The 16,714-nt window shown below is 50.6% G+C and overlaps 1 protein-coding gene across 6 annotated transcripts in view; it reads right to left on the reverse strand.

The window, feature by feature from the left end:
- The window catches only part of HIF1AN (hypoxia inducible factor 1 subunit alpha inhibitor), a 143,615-nt gene extending 137,967 nt beyond the window's left edge, over positions 1-5,648 (reverse strand). For 5 of the 6 annotated variants that reach the window (XR_011850851.1, XR_011850853.1, XR_011850852.1 and 2 more), the window contains exons 1-2: positions 5,296-5,648; positions 967-1,217 (exon numbers count right to left, since the gene is read on the reverse strand). Coding sequence is in view for 3 of the 6 variants with exons in the window: in XM_072131380.1 (XP_071987481.1) it covers positions 967-1,217; positions 5,296-5,484 (440 nt within the window). In the remaining 3 variants the exon portion in view is untranslated. The remainder of the gene's footprint in view (positions 1-966; positions 1,218-5,295) is intronic. The other variant, XM_072131378.1, reaches the window with a different exon arrangement.
- Between the last annotated feature and the right edge of the window lie 11,066 nt (positions 5,649-16,714).

Genomic DNA, 16,714 nt, shown 5'->3' on the forward strand with positions numbered 1-16,714 from the left:
CTGTAAGACAGTGATGGCGAACCTTTTACAGACAGAGTGCCCAAACTACATCCAAAATCCACTTATTTACCGTGAAGTGCCAGCATGGAATTTTATAAAGTACCTTACTGCTACCTGTTCTTCCACATCTTTCAATTGCATCGACCGCCTTAGGCCACCAATATGGTTGACAGAAGGAAGGCAAATTCAAACTATCATTGTAGTTTCTTTCCAGGGTCTCTCTGTACAAGAAGAAATGGTGGGTCCAGCAAGATGACCTCCAAAGATAATGCAGTTCTGTCAACACCTTCTTACTTTCCTCGCAGTTCCAAACACCCAATAAAGTGTCACTTAAAAATAGTGCAGCATCTCTTAAGTTGAAGATTCAGTGTTTGGCTAACTCTGTCCTTGGACAATGGCCTGAGTGCCCACAGAAAGGGCTCCGAGTGCCACCTCTGGCACCTGTGCCATAGGTTCGCCATCACTGCTGTAAGAGGTCACGTGTCCTGTACGCAGACAGTAGCCCTATGTAAAACTAACATGGGAGGGGTGTTCATGGAGATGAATGCAAGGTCATATTAATCTGCTGTAATCTGCGGACTACAGAGAAAGTTTACCGGGATAAGTACAATATGGGTGACTATTAGGGTATTGTACATACCCTGCTAAACTTTAACAGTGGCCAACCCTTTTTATTAACAGAACACAGCTATGAAATCAAGCCTTGATGTATTAGTCCACCCGGCCATTGATAAGGGTTGTCCAGAAATTAAAAGTGACACAGATCAGACCCCCTTTATTGATACCGGGCCTCCGACAATGATGCCCAAACACATATCTGTAACTTCTGCAGGCACTTATTGACTGCACAGGGGTAAAGTCCGTCCCGGTAAAATTATTTTATCCAATTAATTTTTAATTTCCTATTTAGTTTTATTTTCCATACTCACAGACAATGAAATACAGAATAACAAGAGGCTACTTCACCTTTCATTACCACCTCTTTGTTCTAGATCTCGGAGCTTCTCTACAAACTCGGGAAACTTCATCTCTTGCCTGACGGACTTGGGTTTGAAAGTATTAAAGTTAGCCATTTTCTTCTCGTCGTAATAAAGAAATTTGTGGCTATTGGCACTGTACACAGAAAAGTCCCCATTCCCAATATTTTCTTTCAGATAATCCAAGTCCCACTTCAGCGCTGGATGCACCAAATTTGTATCAGTCAGAACCACCGGCTCCTGGTCCAAGAAAAGAGAAGACAATAGTTAGATGGTCTGGTGTGTTATCAGCTAGTAATCACAGTAGGCAGCCCTGTACACATGCTGTATGGTGCCACGATTCCACGTGCTGCACACAGTGCAGTGGACGTGGGTCCCTGCATTATACAGGAGTATAAAGATGGGACGTTCCCTTTACCGGCTGAACAGCAGCACTGGCAATGTAATAGTTAATACAGTTTCGGCTTGACTGTTCAGCCGGCAGAGAGAACATCACTGCCTTATATTTCTATATAATGCAGGGTCCCACATTCCCATCACTGTGTGCAGCCCTTGGTATCTTGCCACCATAGGGCACATATACACAGGCTGCACAGGTTCGTAAACTTCATAAACTGACTAAAAGGCCAGGAATGGGACTTTAGTGGTATGCAATGCAAGGAGTCCCTGCTTCCCTGCCTATCACTGTACTCCTGATTACAACAGGGAAAAGGGACTCCATGCATCATATGGTTGGTCTGTGAAATTCATGAAAACCATGGTTGTGTGCTGCCGCCCTTGCACAATACAGCAGGAAAGAAAAAGATAAAAGAGTCCACAATTACTGATATAAATTTTAGTTCCTAACTTTTTAGTCAGGAAAAAATGTGAAAATGTATGGCGATAAGACACAACGCTACCAAAACATTTTTACATTACCATTTAAACTAAAGATTAAGATATTAATGAATTGGAGACTTGTGGTTACCCAATTTTGGAATTTACTAAGTCTACAACTGGTCCTGCTGTAAACCAGCAAAACATGTAGTTAGGTTGACAAAAAAAAAAACATAATCCTATGACATGGGCCGAAAACAACCGATCTGTAGTCTGACGTGCCAATGACCACGATAAAGACGACTCACGCACTTGGCAATGGAGACCACAGCCTTGTGTATGAGCCCACTGCACTGAATTTGTCTGTGTACCATCAGCTGAATCAATGGACATGAACAAAAGAAGAGTCTATGTGCACGAGGGCTTGGTCCGTCAAGGGTTAAAATGACTGCACCCTACTGTAGGAGTAGTAGTACTTCTAGCAATGTGCTTGGTTGTCTCCACTTGACTACAATAAGTGTGAAGCCACAGCTGACAGCCCATAACTAAGCGATGAGGAAGTGTTGTTGTACGTGACTGAGCACAGCACTCACACTCCTGACCTGCACTCACACTACATCCTTTATCTACCACCAGCTTCCTGACTACATGCTATGCAGAGCATTGCAGAGCTGGTATCTGTTACAGAACATTGCACCAGAACTCTCTTTTGTCTATAGCACCATAGCTCAGCACTACAGGTCCCAGAGGGCTCTGCGTTATTGAGGATACGGAAAGTGGCGGAAGGAGCGTCAGCCCAAAGCTAATGTCATCTTGAAACTCAGACACTTCTTCATGTCTGGAGTAGAAGATCAATTTTCTCAAGATCTGAAAGAAGTCTTCTTATCTCTCCTCCAATTAATCATTATGTCGGACTCCAGATTTTATCACCATATATTTGTCATTTCCATATAAACACGGGTTTCCTCTTGTATTTCTCCATTACTAAATATGTTGTATGGCCATTGACCCCTGGTGCTGTGTGCATTCCCAGAATGAGATTCCACACAAATGCGGGCAGTGGAGACCGGACCAGGGGCTTGTGTACAAGTGTGCCATCCTATTAGACCCAGTCTATGTGCCGTGAATGATAATGGGAACACGCACATCACTGCCTGGGATCAGGTAACACACAACACCCACATTAACCTGGAAGCTTTGCTTAACATGTAGTGGTTCATTAACCAGTATCCAAGAATGTCCCTTATCAGATAAGTGTGCCCTACAGAGCCGAGACTCGTGATCCGCACACAGGGTGCGCTACTACTGGGAGCGCCACCCGCCTGTTATCCATTTACCACTGACAAACACTCTATATTATATATCATAGATCAAAGCCGACATGTCCAGCACACAGAAACTAACCACACGAAGAGCACTGTCCTACTCCAAACATACTACGCAGTGTAAGGCTTTATTCACATGACAGTGATGTACGAGGACGCGGCCGATTCCCAGCACCTACGTGCGGCTCACCTACAGTATAAATAACAGGGCAATATTATGTATTGTTCATAATTATGTATATATTTTAGGGTTTTCACAAAAAAAAAATACCTTAATTTGTTGTTATTACATCATATTTTACTGTAACTATCTAAGGACTTGTGTTGGGGTAGAACTTTGGGGTAACATTTTTTTTATCACCATTTTTCCATTCATTTGAAAGGAAGCAGGCAGACAATTAGCATTGTTGGGATATCATTTTAAGATTATTTTATGGCACTCACTTTATGATTTTGTAAGGGGCTAAAAAAATAAAAGTTTAACATCCACAAGTTTTGACAATATTAAAAATTAAACACTGAAATTGTCCACAGGTCTAAAAATGTCACTTGTACTAAAATCTAAGATAATTGCCCTATCAGGAAATGCTGTAAAAGAAGCAAACAAAATCTAAAAGGTCAAACATTTCCTAAAATAAGATCAATGAAAACTATACCCCGTCCTGCAAAATACAAGATGGCACCGTGGTAACTGGCTGCTTGTACTTCTGTCCAGGCTTTTTTCTCCCTATTTCTTCAAGTCTGCACTCTCCCATTGCTGCCTTCCATCTTAACCTGTGCTTGGATCCAGCAGGGTGAACACGGGGCCGGCGACACATGTCAAGCACTTGCTCAAGGTGGTGTTTCACCCCCGGTGCATGGGCCTGCATCACCCACAGCTGCCCCGTCACCCAGAACCTGCTGGTGCCTACACTCACCAGCTGACATCCACTGGCTCCCAGGAGAAACCAGGGCCAGGGGAGCGCCAGACTTTAATTTGGCAGCCAAATGTTCCAGTCAGAGTCATTGGAAACCTGAAACGTAATTTATTTTCACAATCAGTAACTTACATCTGGTCAGGAGGAACACTGTACCAAGCTCCAGTAGTGGTCAGCACCAAGCAGCTTAAGTGCAGGGTCGTGGCGAAAATAGAGCCACCGTTTCACCACAACACGGTACGCGCCGCAGCGACACCCCTACTCTGGTAACCGCTAGGCATGTAGATTGTGTCTATTCGTTACTGTCACTAGTATATTTTCATACAGTAAACATTTCCTGTATGTAATGTCATGTTCACCAGTGTTGTGCTACATTGAAATGTTCTGTAACTATGTCTGTAAGTCCCAGACAGGGCGACCAGAGCGCGCCCCCGGGGCGGCCCGGACAGGGCGACCAGAGCGCGCCCCCGGGGCGGCCCGGACAGGGCGACCAGAGCGCGCCCCCGGGGCGGCCCGGACAGGGCGACCAGAGCGCGCCCCCGGGGCGGCCCGGACAGGGCGACCAGAGCGCGCCCCCGGGGCGGCCCGGACAGGGCGACCAGAGCGCGCCCCCGGGGCGGCCCGGACAGGGCGACCAGAGCGCGCCCCCGGGGCGGCCCGGACAGGGCGACCAGAGCGCGCCCCCGGGGCGGCCCGGACAGGGCGACCAGAGCGCGCCCCCGGGGCGGCCCGGACAGGGCGACCAGAGCGCGCCCCCGGGGCGGCCCGGACAGGGCGACCAGAGCGCGCCCCCGGGGCGGCCCGGACAGGGCGACCAGAGCGCGCCCCCGGGGCGGCCCGGACAGGGCGACCAGAGCGCGCCCCCGGGGCGGCCCGGACAGGGCGACCAGAGCGCGCCCCCGGGGAGGCCCGGACAGGGCGACCAGAGCGTGCCCCCGGGGAGGCCCGGACAGGGCGACCAGAGCGTGCCCCCGGGGAGGCCCGGACAGGGCGACCAGAGCGTGCCCCCGGGCCGGCCCGGAGAGGGCGACCAGAGCGTGCCCCCGGGCCGGCCCGGACAGGGCGACCAGAGCGTGCCCCCGGGGCGGCCCGGACAGGGCGACTAGAGTGTCCCCCGGGGTGGCGTGGCAAAGCCAGGCTGACCCCGTGGCGACATGGCACTTTGACCTAGGTCCAGGTAAACCAGGAGGTACATATGGAGACTGCAGACACAGCTGAGCCCCTTGTATACGTGACCTGAGCTCCAGGCCCCCTCCTCACCTCATTATCGATCAGCTCCTCCGCCCTGGGATCTGAATGGTGAAGTCTGGGGATCTGACGAGTATGAAACTGATATGAACGTAACTGAGAATCGCTCCAGCCGGGGCTCGGGATCTCGGCCTCCTCTCCGCCCGCTCTCCTGGTCTCAGCCGCCAGGACTTCCGCAGCCGACACCCCGGCCTCCGCCATCCCCGGGCCACGGAACAACAATCACCGACCTAAACAACAGCCCGGCCCGGAGCGGAGCACAGAGACGTGCGCAGGCAGGCTAGAGCGGCAACCACCGACCGCACACAACAGGGACATCTGGCGGCCGCCCGGAGTACTGCCATTCCGTGTAGAGGCTGGAGAGGGGCTGCTCAGCACATGATTCTCTTCATTGTCTATGTAGCTATATTCTATCTGTAATATTAAAAAACAGCAGGGGTGTAACTAGGAAAGGCTGGGCCCCATAGTAGACTCCTAAATGTGGCCCCTTTTCCCCCTTAAAGAAGAAATCTATACATTTATACATGCATATACAATCACACACATTAAGGCCTCATTCACACATGGGGGATGTATATAAGGCCGACGTATATATGGCCAATATACGCCCCCCATAGACGGCAAGAACGGTACGGTGCTGCACACGTGTCCTAACTTTTCACGGCATGCGGCGCCATGCACCATACATCCCTATGGAGAGGTGCTGGGGTGCTCTCCTCCTCTCCCTCGCGCGCTGCCATGTGCCCCCCCTGCTACGGTACGGCGGGCAACAGTAATGGGAATCCAGCCTAATATACACATTTATACATGGATATATATGGACAAGAGTTACTGGGCATATTCATAAGGGGTTATATATGCAACAACCTCGCCGATGCAAGGCAGAGCTGTGTTTGCGAATACGTCCCACCATGTAGCTTGCAGCCTGTGTAGGGTCTAGTCAGCCCCACAGCGTGTCAATACATCACACTACATAGTCCTTATAGGGCACAGGGGAACATTGCAGTGGTAGATCCTGCCTGGTAAGGCAGGAGTTAATGGTTTTATGTGATGTCATATTGTCATCCAATCACATGTATTGCATCCTGTCTCTGTGAGCTGAGAGGTAATTGGAGGAGCAGTCACCACCTGACCAAGGGGAGATAATAAAACCCCTGGCCAGGAATGTTCTAGAGAAGACTCTTAGAGGAGTTCCAGACAGACCAGAGAGTCTGAAAGACAGTCTAGTCAGTCAGACCAGAGAGTCTGAACAAGTTAGACAGAGAGAGAGGAAAGGGGTATCATCCTACCTTTAAGGGTGATACCTGAAGCAATCCAGGATAAAGCTGAAGCATCCTTCCAGGACACAGCTACCTCCCAGCCTGCCATTGCATCCAGGCTGGTGATCTACATCCTGTGGCTCCCTCCAAATACCTCTCCAGTACTCCACCATCTTGTTAAAGGCACGTTGCTGATGTTCCTGTCAGTTCCAATAAAGAACTGTAAGTGTTTCTGTTCAACCTCTGCCTCCGTCTGGTCCCTGCTACTCCGGCTGCCACCATCACGGGCACCCTGTCCACCACACAGAGACTCATACTCTAGACACCAAAGGGTTGCCCCAGGGAGATCCGCTACAGCAGTCTCTCCCTCATCAATTCTTGCCAACACCACCCTGCTGGAGACCTGCCAGGCTGTAGGACAGCCCTCCGGTTCCCCATACCAAGCACCGTGACACAAGCGTGCTTAGGCCGCAACCGCCAGCCACTCAGTTACTGCGGGCCCAGGCTGTCTCCAGGCCCCAAGAAAAGGCTAGGCCCCGGTGGGGGATGTTTCAAGTGGCGTCACGATCACAGGATATATACTTCTGTGCCTTATCCTGGCACTAAAGACTGTACTTTATTAAGAAACAACTGTGTTGCCTAACCCTGCTGCCATCCGGGTTTAGGCCCAAGTAATTGTGTGCATTACTACTTTGAACTGTGTTATACTGCTGCCACGTGCTGTCGAGCTCCGCTCCAGCACTCAAGAGGTTAACCCCTGCAAAGAACTTTGTCAGCTCTGCTACATCCGGCGCTGCTGCGCCTGAAGGATTTACCTCAGAGACGTGTGGCGCAGCAAGTATTTCCAGCCCGCCAAATCCTCACTGGCGGGAACTCCAGAGTTGTCACTAGGCTCCGCCCCCTGCGCGAGTGGCGCGAAGTGCCGTGGAGGAGGAGCTGGAGCGTGTGCGGCCGGCAACGAAGAGGGTTAATCGGCCATCTTGGATTTCGGCGCAGGCCGCGCCTGAAGCCTGCCAGCAGCGTGCGCCTCATCCGGAGTTCCGGCGCACGTGTCCTGCGACTGGAGGAGAACACCGCTGAGCATCACCGAGCCCCTGCTGCCTGCCGGACATCGGGAACGGAGTCCTTCATGCACCGGAGCTGTCCTGTCACCGCGGCTGATCCTGAGTGAGTACCGTTGGGGAAGTTAAAGGGGGGTAGAGATTGTTTCCGATGCTAGGTTATTGGCTCACCTCCCAGGGAATAGTGACTGTGTCTTAAAGTGCCCATGTCCCATTCTAGCCATCGCCCATAGCAACGGATATTGTGTGCCCTGCAGACTTCCCTCAGCTAGGCCAGTCATGTCCGCCAAGGACAAAGATACGGGACTGGAGCAAGTCCCGTCCCCTGGTCCCTCCTCAGGGTACAGGAGCATGTTAAGTCCTCCAGAGAGTCCCTTCAGCCCTGCTACAGCTAGTGTCCCTGGGACCCCCACCATGATGCCTCTGACTATTCCCTACTATCCGGGGGCCCCCTGGTTACCCCACTACGAGGGAGAATCACACACTCTCCCTGAATTCAGAGACCAGTTGTTAGCCACCTTCGCCCTGTACCCGTTCACAGAGGAACAGAAAGTGGGCATCCTAATCGGGCAGTTGAAAGGACCCGCTCTCTGGGGAGTCAAGTCTTGGCCCCGAGAACATTGTCAGAATGTGGTCCAAATTCTTGATGGGCTGCGCAACACCTTTGACAAGTGTACTGCCTCAGAGTTGAAGCAGCAATTCTTCGGGAAAATACAGAAGCCCCAAGAGTCCCTCCGAGACTTTGCCCTCTAGCTACAGGAGACATGGAAGGCCATAACCCGTCTTGATCCCAAAGACGCTGAAACCTCTGATCAAACCCTGAGGGAACAATTCATTAATGGACTTGTTGATAGAAATCAAAGGTGCCAACTAAAGATTATCTCTTCTCAACATGCCCAGGCCTCCTTTCTTGAGTTTAAGGAAATTGCCATTGACATATTAGGGGACCGACCGCCTTTTGGACCGCAGAAAGAGCCTGAATCCGTGGAAATGGAGGAATCTGCTCTAGCGTGCCATCCAACGCAGTCGACATCACCTACTCCTGCGGCTATGGAAGTTGCTGGCTTAGCAGGACAGGTCCCTAATCTGGCGGACACCCTGCATAAAATACTCGATCGGTTGACCCAGTTGGAAGTAACTGTCTCCGCCATGAGGAGGAAACCTCCAGAGAACTCTGTACGGTCAGCTACCCCTCGTGACTCCCCGGCCAAACGGCGCCCAAGAGAAGCGAAGTTTTAAGCACCTGGAGTCAGAAGGAACCCCGCCAGCGGTGCAGCTACTGCCGGAAATACGGGCATGAAGAGGATGTATGTCGTCAGTTAAACGACAAACCCTTGGAGCTAAGGGACGACCCCCAAGGGAAGAACCTCTAAGTCCCCGAGATGCCAACTGGATGCCCAGGTTCGTGGGGACTCGCCCCATGGTTCATGTAACCATCAACGGAGTTACCCTACCTGCCTTAATTGATACCGGCTCTCAAGTGACCACCCTCCAGAGTGCTACCTTTGAGAAATGCCGAGGAGGAGCATCCTTAGTCCAGCCTCCCAGGGCTTATTTGAACATTATTGCTACAAACGGAAAACCCGTACCCATCCGCGGCTACTGGGAGCCCACACTAACCATTGGAGACACTGAGTTAACCAGACAGGGCGTAGTGGTGACACGAGTGCCCAAAAACGGTAACTTCCCACTGGTACTGGGTACCAATATCCTCCGCAACTGCTACCCTGAAGTGCTGAAGGCTCTCCACGACACTCTGCCAACAGTGCCCAACGGTTCCTGAAAGGTAATTCAGGAGACTATGCAGGTTCTAGCGGCGCAACAGAAGTTTGCTGGCCCTAATGGTGAAATCTGCAGAGCCCGGATCAAGGATCCCCAACCTGTCCGCCTTCAACCTGGGACTGAGACGTTAGTATGGTGTCGAGCCTGCATGGGCGTCCAAGGTCAAGACTACCAGGCGATAGTAGAACCTCTACCAGCTGATGAAGACCTGCCCATTCTAGCCGCCAGGAGCCTAGTCACTGTATCCCGAGGACAAGTACCCATTCGACTACTAAATGTGGGAGACTCCCCAGTGGATCTGAGAAAGTACCAAGCCGTAGCCACTCTCTTCAGCGTCCATCCTGAAGACTTAGTGGAAACCGCTCTGTCTGCTTCCCAACAGTTGGAACTGAAGCAAAGTGCTGAAGGTGAGCCTGCCGAGCAATCCTGGTGGCTTGAGCTCAATATTGGAGATGATGATTTTACTCCTGCAGATCAAGTTCAAGGTGTCCTAGATGTCGTGATGAAGCACCACCAGGCCTTCAGCAAGCACCCACTGGATTTTGGGCAGACTACCCTAAACCAGCATACCATCCCTACTGGCTCTCATCGTCCTATCAAGGAACGATACCGGCCCATACCTCCAGCCCGCTACCAAGAGGTGAAAAAGCTGGTACAAGAGATGAAGACAGCCAACGTTATCCGGGAGAGTCACAGCCCATGGGCTGCCCCGCTGGTCCTTGTGAAAAAGAAGGATGGAACCCTTCGATTCTGTGTTGACTATAGGAAGATCAACAATATCACCCACAAGGATGCCTATCCTCTGCCTCGAATCGAGGAATCCCTCGCAGCCCTAGGGTCAGCTGCCTACTTCTCTACCCTGGACCTGACCAGTGGCTACTGGCAAGTGGCCATGGCGCCGGAAGACAGAGAGAAGACGGCTTTCACCACCCCAATGGGCCTGTTCGAGTTCAACAACATGCCGTTCGGGCTATGCAACGCCCCAGGCACATTTCAACGGCTGATGGAGAGATGTTTGGGTCATCGCAACTTCGAGACCGTCCTGCTATATTTGGAAGTCTTCCAAATCCTGACCCAACATGGGTTGAAGGTCAAGCCATCCAAGTGCCACCTGCTACAACCTAGCGTCAAGTACCTGGGACATGTGGTGAGCGCTCATGGAATTGAGCCAGATCCAGAGAAGATTGCAGCTGTCCACGACTGGCCTACCCCATCAACCATACGGGACATCAAAAGCTTCCTGGGATTTGCCAGTTATTACAGGCGTTTCATCCCGAAGTTTGCCCAGCTGGCGGCTCCCTTGCAAGAACTTCTAAGGGGCCTGCCAAAAGAGAGCCAACGTTCCCGAGTATCCATTGAGTGGACACCTGAACGAGAAGCTGCCTTCCAGATGCTCAAGCAACGGTTGACTGAGCCTCCGGTGTTGGGATATCCAGACTACAGTCTGCCTTTCACCCTATACACTGATGCCAGCAAGCAAGGCCTAGGGGCTGTACTATCCCAGCTCCAAAACGGAACTGAAAGGGTCATAGCCTACGCCAGCCGTTCCCTCCGAGAACCGGAGCAAAACGACCAGAACTACAGTTCCTTCAAGTTGGAGTTTCTGGCGTTAGTCTGGGCTGTGACCGAAAAGTTCAAGGACTACCTGGCTGCATCCTTCTTCACTGTCTTCACAGACAATAATCCCTTGGCGCATCTGAACACCGCTCGTCTTGGAGCACTGGAACAACAGTGGGCCTCCAGACTTGCCAACTTCAACTTTACCATCAAGTACCGGGCTGGTAAGACCAATGACAACGCCGACGCTCTGTCCCGTCTCCCTGACCAGTGGGAGGGACCCTCCACGGATGCTCAGTGGGAAGATGTGGAGATGCCAGCGTTCTATGCCCGGTTTGTGCGTCAAGATGCCCAGAGAGTTTACTCCTTACCGTCAGAGGCAGCGGCAGCTACTCCCCAAGAAGAGTCAGAGCCCCCTGCGAAAAAGGACCTCTGGATAAGTCTTCAGGCGGATAGCCGCGCCATAGGAGAAGTAATGGACTATCTCTCTAGTGGGCGAGTGCCTGAAAGAATCCGCCGCAGAAGAGCTGATGGAGAACTGTCTCAATTGTGGCGCCAGGGTCTGCTAAAGAGAAGAACTCTGGACCCTATCACTTATGACCGGCTGTACCAGATTGTGATTCCCAGGAGGGACGCCAAGATAGTACTGGATATGTACCATGACCAGTCCGGACACTTTGGCGCTCAGAAGACGGAAGCCACCCTCCGAAAGCGCTTCTACTGGGTCAACATGAAGCCCGACATCGAAGCCTGGTGTCGAGAATGCCCAGCCTGCGCCATCGCTCGAGGAGAGCGACACAATCAAAGGGCCCCTCTACATCCCATTGTGAGCCAACGGCCCTTAGAGATCCTGGCATTGGATCATGTGAAGTTGGAGCCCAGCAGATCCGGTCACAGTTATGCTCTCACGATCATCGACCACTATACCAAATTTGTGGTTGCAGTACCTGTCAGAGATCTGTCTTCAAGGACCACCGCAGCGGCCCTGTGGAAGAGCTTCATCCTCCCCTATGGCTGTCCGGACCAGATCCTTACGGACCAAGGAACAGCATTTGAGTCCCAAGTCTTCCAGGAGCTGCAAAAAGCTAAGGAACCACAGCCTATCATCCCCAAGGCAACGGGCTTTGTGAAAAGATGAATCAGACTCTAATTAATATGCTGAGGACTCTGACCCCTGCAAAAAGGGCTGACTGGCCAAAACTGTTGCCCGAATTAGTGTACCTGTACAACAATACCACTCATTGCTCCACAGGATACACCCCGTATTATCTGATGTTCGGGAGGCACGGCCATCTCCCTGCGGATATGACCTGGGACATGGAGTGCCCTGATTCCCAGTCTTTACTCCCACAGACTGACTGGGTTCACGAACACCAGAGGCGCCTGGCGGATGCCAGAGAAGTTGTGGATCTGCGGTTGGAAGAGGCCCGGGAGAAACAAAAAGGGACTTCGATCGTAATGCCTGTGCTGAGCCTTTTGCCCCAGGAGATCGAGTGTGGCTGCGCAACAACCATCCTACCAGTAAGCTAGATGGGCGTTGGGAGTGCGAGCCATACCTAGTTAGGGACAGTCTCTCCCCTGAAGTCTACGAGATTTCAAGAGGAGACCGTCCACCACTCCGGGTACATAGGAACCGGCTGAAGAGATGTCTTCGTCCTTTTGCCCCTATGTCCACACCTCTCACCTCGACCCCCAACTTACAGACCTCCTTGTGTTCACCTACCCCCAGTTTCTTAGAACTTGTGACTGTGCCTCAACTCTGTTTTGTTGTTTCCACTCCAGTAAGAGGTACCCCAGAGAGACCATCATCCCCACCGCAGTCTCCAATACTGCTGCCTGTTCCGGCTCCAGAGTCTGCAACCCCTGAAGCATCAGAGGCAGCTGAGACTCCGACTCCAGCGCCTGACTCAGAGGAGGACGATGAGGAGGTTGTTATCTTCTCCAGGCCGGAACTTCGGAGGTCTCAAAGGGAGACAAAAGGTAAAGCTCCTGCGTACCTGCAGGAGTACCAACTGGTGCAGGTACGCTTTTCTGACACCGAAGTACTTACCACCGAAGAAGATTCTGAGTAACCCCTGACGGCTGAAAGCCCTAACAGGTACTGTGTATCTTGTACATATGTATATTTATTATTGCTATCCCATTTGGGCTGAGTGCCCGCTAACCCTATAGAGCCAGAGACTTTCCTGGGACTCTCACCCTTATTTATTTCAGTCAAGAGACATTCCTTGAACTGCCCATTGTAATGTGCTATGATAGCACCCCTTCCTCTGCCACAGCAGAGATTCCTACAAAGGACTCGGTCCCTCTACACAAAGAGGAGACCCTTTGCATCTTTCTTGCACTTTTCCCCACCTCAAGGGCTGTACCCAGAAGATGGACTTTGATCTTAAAGACCTTCTGTGAGACTTTTGCCAACCTTGCCTGCTTTATTTATTTTTATATTGCACTAACCTTTTATAGGCTTTTCAGATTGTAGTGTGGCTGTGTCGGACCGTCTCTATGTAGTATAATGTTTAATTGTGTCACATATGCCAACGTAATGCATATACACACACCATATATTTGTCGCCAGGGAAGAAGTGTTTATATAACAAATATACAGGCCTTGGTGCAAGGAGTGGATTACAGTACATGACACCACACCTTTCCTACTGTACAGTTTGGTTTAATGGCGTTAGCGACCAACTGTCATACTTAGCATTTACATATCCGTGTCTTAGTCCGACACCAACCCAGGTGCCTGTCTCCAGGACCATGGGCGGATTGTCCCTACATATCATATAGCCTGCACTTCACCGAAGTGCCCCCTATCTACCTCTGCGCTCCAAACCATCCGTAGTCGAGCCGAGGGCGGCTCTTTCAATTGCCCCGGGGGTATGCAACACCCTCGCCGATGCAAGGCAGAGCTGTGTTTGCGAATACGTCCCACCATGTAGCTTGCAGCCTGTGTAGGGTCTAGTCAGCCCCACAGCGTGTCAATACATCACACTACATCAGTGATGGCAAACATTTTAGAGACAGAGTGCCCAAACTACAACAAAGACCCGCTTATTTATCTCAAAGTGCCAACACAGAAATTTAATTTGTGATTTATACTCCCTTCTCTGTCACAGTTTTCATTGATATCAGCACCTGAGGACACTAATAAAGCAGAAAATAGTCCCAGGTACAGCTGTCACTTTAAAATAGCTCTGTGCACAGCAAGTCCTGGGCTGTCTGGGACTGCAGGAAGATACCTGGAGTCATCTCTGGTGATGGCCTGAGTGCCCATAGAAAGGGCTCTGAGTGCCACCTGTGGCACCAGTGCCATAGGTTAGCCATCACTGCACTACATAGTCCTTATAGGGCACAGGGGAACATTGCAGTGGTAGATCCTGCCTGGTAAGGCAGGAGTTAATGGGTTTTATGTGATGTCATATGTGTCAGCCAATCACATGTATTGCATCCTGTCTCTGTGAGCTGAGAGGTAATTGGAGGAGCAGCCACCACCTGACCAAGGGGAGATAATAAAACCCCTGGCCAGGAATGTTCTAGAGAAGACTCTTAGAGGAGTTCCAGACAGACCAGAGAGTCTGAAAGACAGTCTAGTCAGTCAGACCAGAGAGTCTGAACAAGTTAGACAGAGAGAGAGGAAAGGGGTATCATCCTACCTTTAAGGGTGATACCTGAAGCAATCCAGGATAAAGCTGAAGCATCCTTCCAGGACACAGCTACCTCCCAGCCTGCCATTGCATCCAGGCTGGTGATCTACATCCTGTGGCACCCTCCAAATACCTCTCCAGTACTCCACCATCCTGTTAAAGGCACGTTGCTGATGTTCCTGTCGGTTCCAATAAAGAACTGTAAGTGTTTCTGTTCAACCTCTGCCTCCGTCTGGTCCCTGCTACTCCGGCTGCCACCATCACGGGCACCCTGTCCACCACACAGAGACTCATACTCTAGACACCAAAGGGTTGCCCCAGGGAGATCCGCTACAGCAGTCTCTCCCTCATCAATTCTTGCCAACACCACCCTGCTGGAGACCTGCCAGGCTGTAGGACAGCCCTCCGGTTCCCCATACCAAGCACCGTTACACAAGCGTGCTTAGGCCGCAACCGCCAGCCACTCAGGTACTGCGGGCCCAGGCTGTCTCCAGGCCCCAAGAAAAGGCTAGGCCCCGGTGGGGGATGTTGCATATACCAGTTTTTTTGGCGTACAAGCCCTGAAATAATCACATTGCGTTTATTTCCCCTTTTACGCCACCTCTAAATTCCTGTCCCTGTGCACTAGCTATTTCCTGCACTTGTACAGGACTTAACAGGCGCAGGATAAAGCGCAATTCTACACTAGGCGCTGCCAGAACCTGATCCTGTGCACGAGAGGGGTAGTTTAACACTATACTCTGGCACACTATGATAATACCCCCATTGTCTAGTTTGTGAGACAACTGTGGCTTACAACTGTGACCCAGGGACTGTGTGGGGATATTTTGATGTGTTAAAGGGAACCTTTCATGATTATTTAGTCCCCAAGACATCACCGACCTCTTATAGAGGACATGGAGAGAATTCTAATGATGTCCTTTTATATTCCAGAAGATTCAGCTTTATGCAGAACAATAACAAGGCAGAGGCACATTGTTCTGATTCCTCCTGTCCTCCTGTAATGACCCACAGGACCAGCAGATCATCAAAACCTACCTTCTGGCAGATTTGTGATTATTTATCTGGTCTATGGGACCTGAAACAGGCCTGGAAGAGACATCCCAGACAACAGGTTGGTGATGGTTTGAGGCCTCAAATCTCCATGATGGGTTCCTTTTAATTTAAAATTGTCAGTTTTTTTGATAGGGTTGTAGGCAGGGCCGGTGCTATGGGTAGGCAAAGTGGGCATTTACTCAGGGTCAGAAAGGGGAGAATCTCTTCTTTCAAATGAATCTAAAATTGTGTTTCTAGGTTATGGATCCAGAGATATTCAGGTTTAACATGAGAATATCAGGTGAGATTTTTATAAATAAAAATCACTCCTGACGGCATTTTAACAGTTAATGGGGCTCATTTACTACGGGCTCCGCGGCTGCACTTTCGTCGGCTTTCACGCGAGGCGGCCTCGCCTCGGAAAAGCTGTGGAATTTAAAAAAACTAAATGTGTCGCAAGATCAAGCACTTACATGCACCGAGAAGAAGAAGGTGAACTCCGGCGGAACTTGGCGCAGCAGCGACACCTGCTGGATATCGGGCGCACGAGCTTAGTGAATCCCGGCAGACCCGAATCCTCGTCGGACAACGCCCTGCTGAATCGCGACAGGACCGGGTAAGTAAATGTGCCCCAATATGTCTGTTTTCCTGACACTTAGAAACACAAATTTAGATTCATATAAAAGAGGAGACTCTCTTCTTTTATTAGAAAAAAAAAGTGAGGTTTTGTGTCACAGAGCCAAAGATATAGCACTCAGAAGTGTGTACCCCCCTCCAGATTCTTAGCCGGCAGTCTACAGGGAGAATTCTGAGAATACGGGACTCAGGAGCTGCTGCACCTTACAGATAATATAAACGACTTTATATGTTACTACATTTTTTTAACCCTCTCTTATCCAGAACGATCTTAGAACACACTTTCTCTCTTATTGCCTTTTATTTTGTGATAGTTTTTTCTTAGAAAATTGATTGATACGATGAACATTCGATCCTCTTTGCCTAATGTCCCTATTATATACAGTATTAACACCGCAACCCATACTCCAAAAACATACACATGTTCTGGAATAAAGTTTTTATTTCACACCATCCT

This window comes from Engystomops pustulosus, chromosome 11 (assembly GCF_040894005.1).
Source record: "Engystomops pustulosus chromosome 11, aEngPut4.maternal, whole genome shotgun sequence".
Lineage (NCBI taxonomy): Eukaryota > Metazoa > Chordata > Amphibia > Anura > Leptodactylidae > Engystomops > Engystomops pustulosus.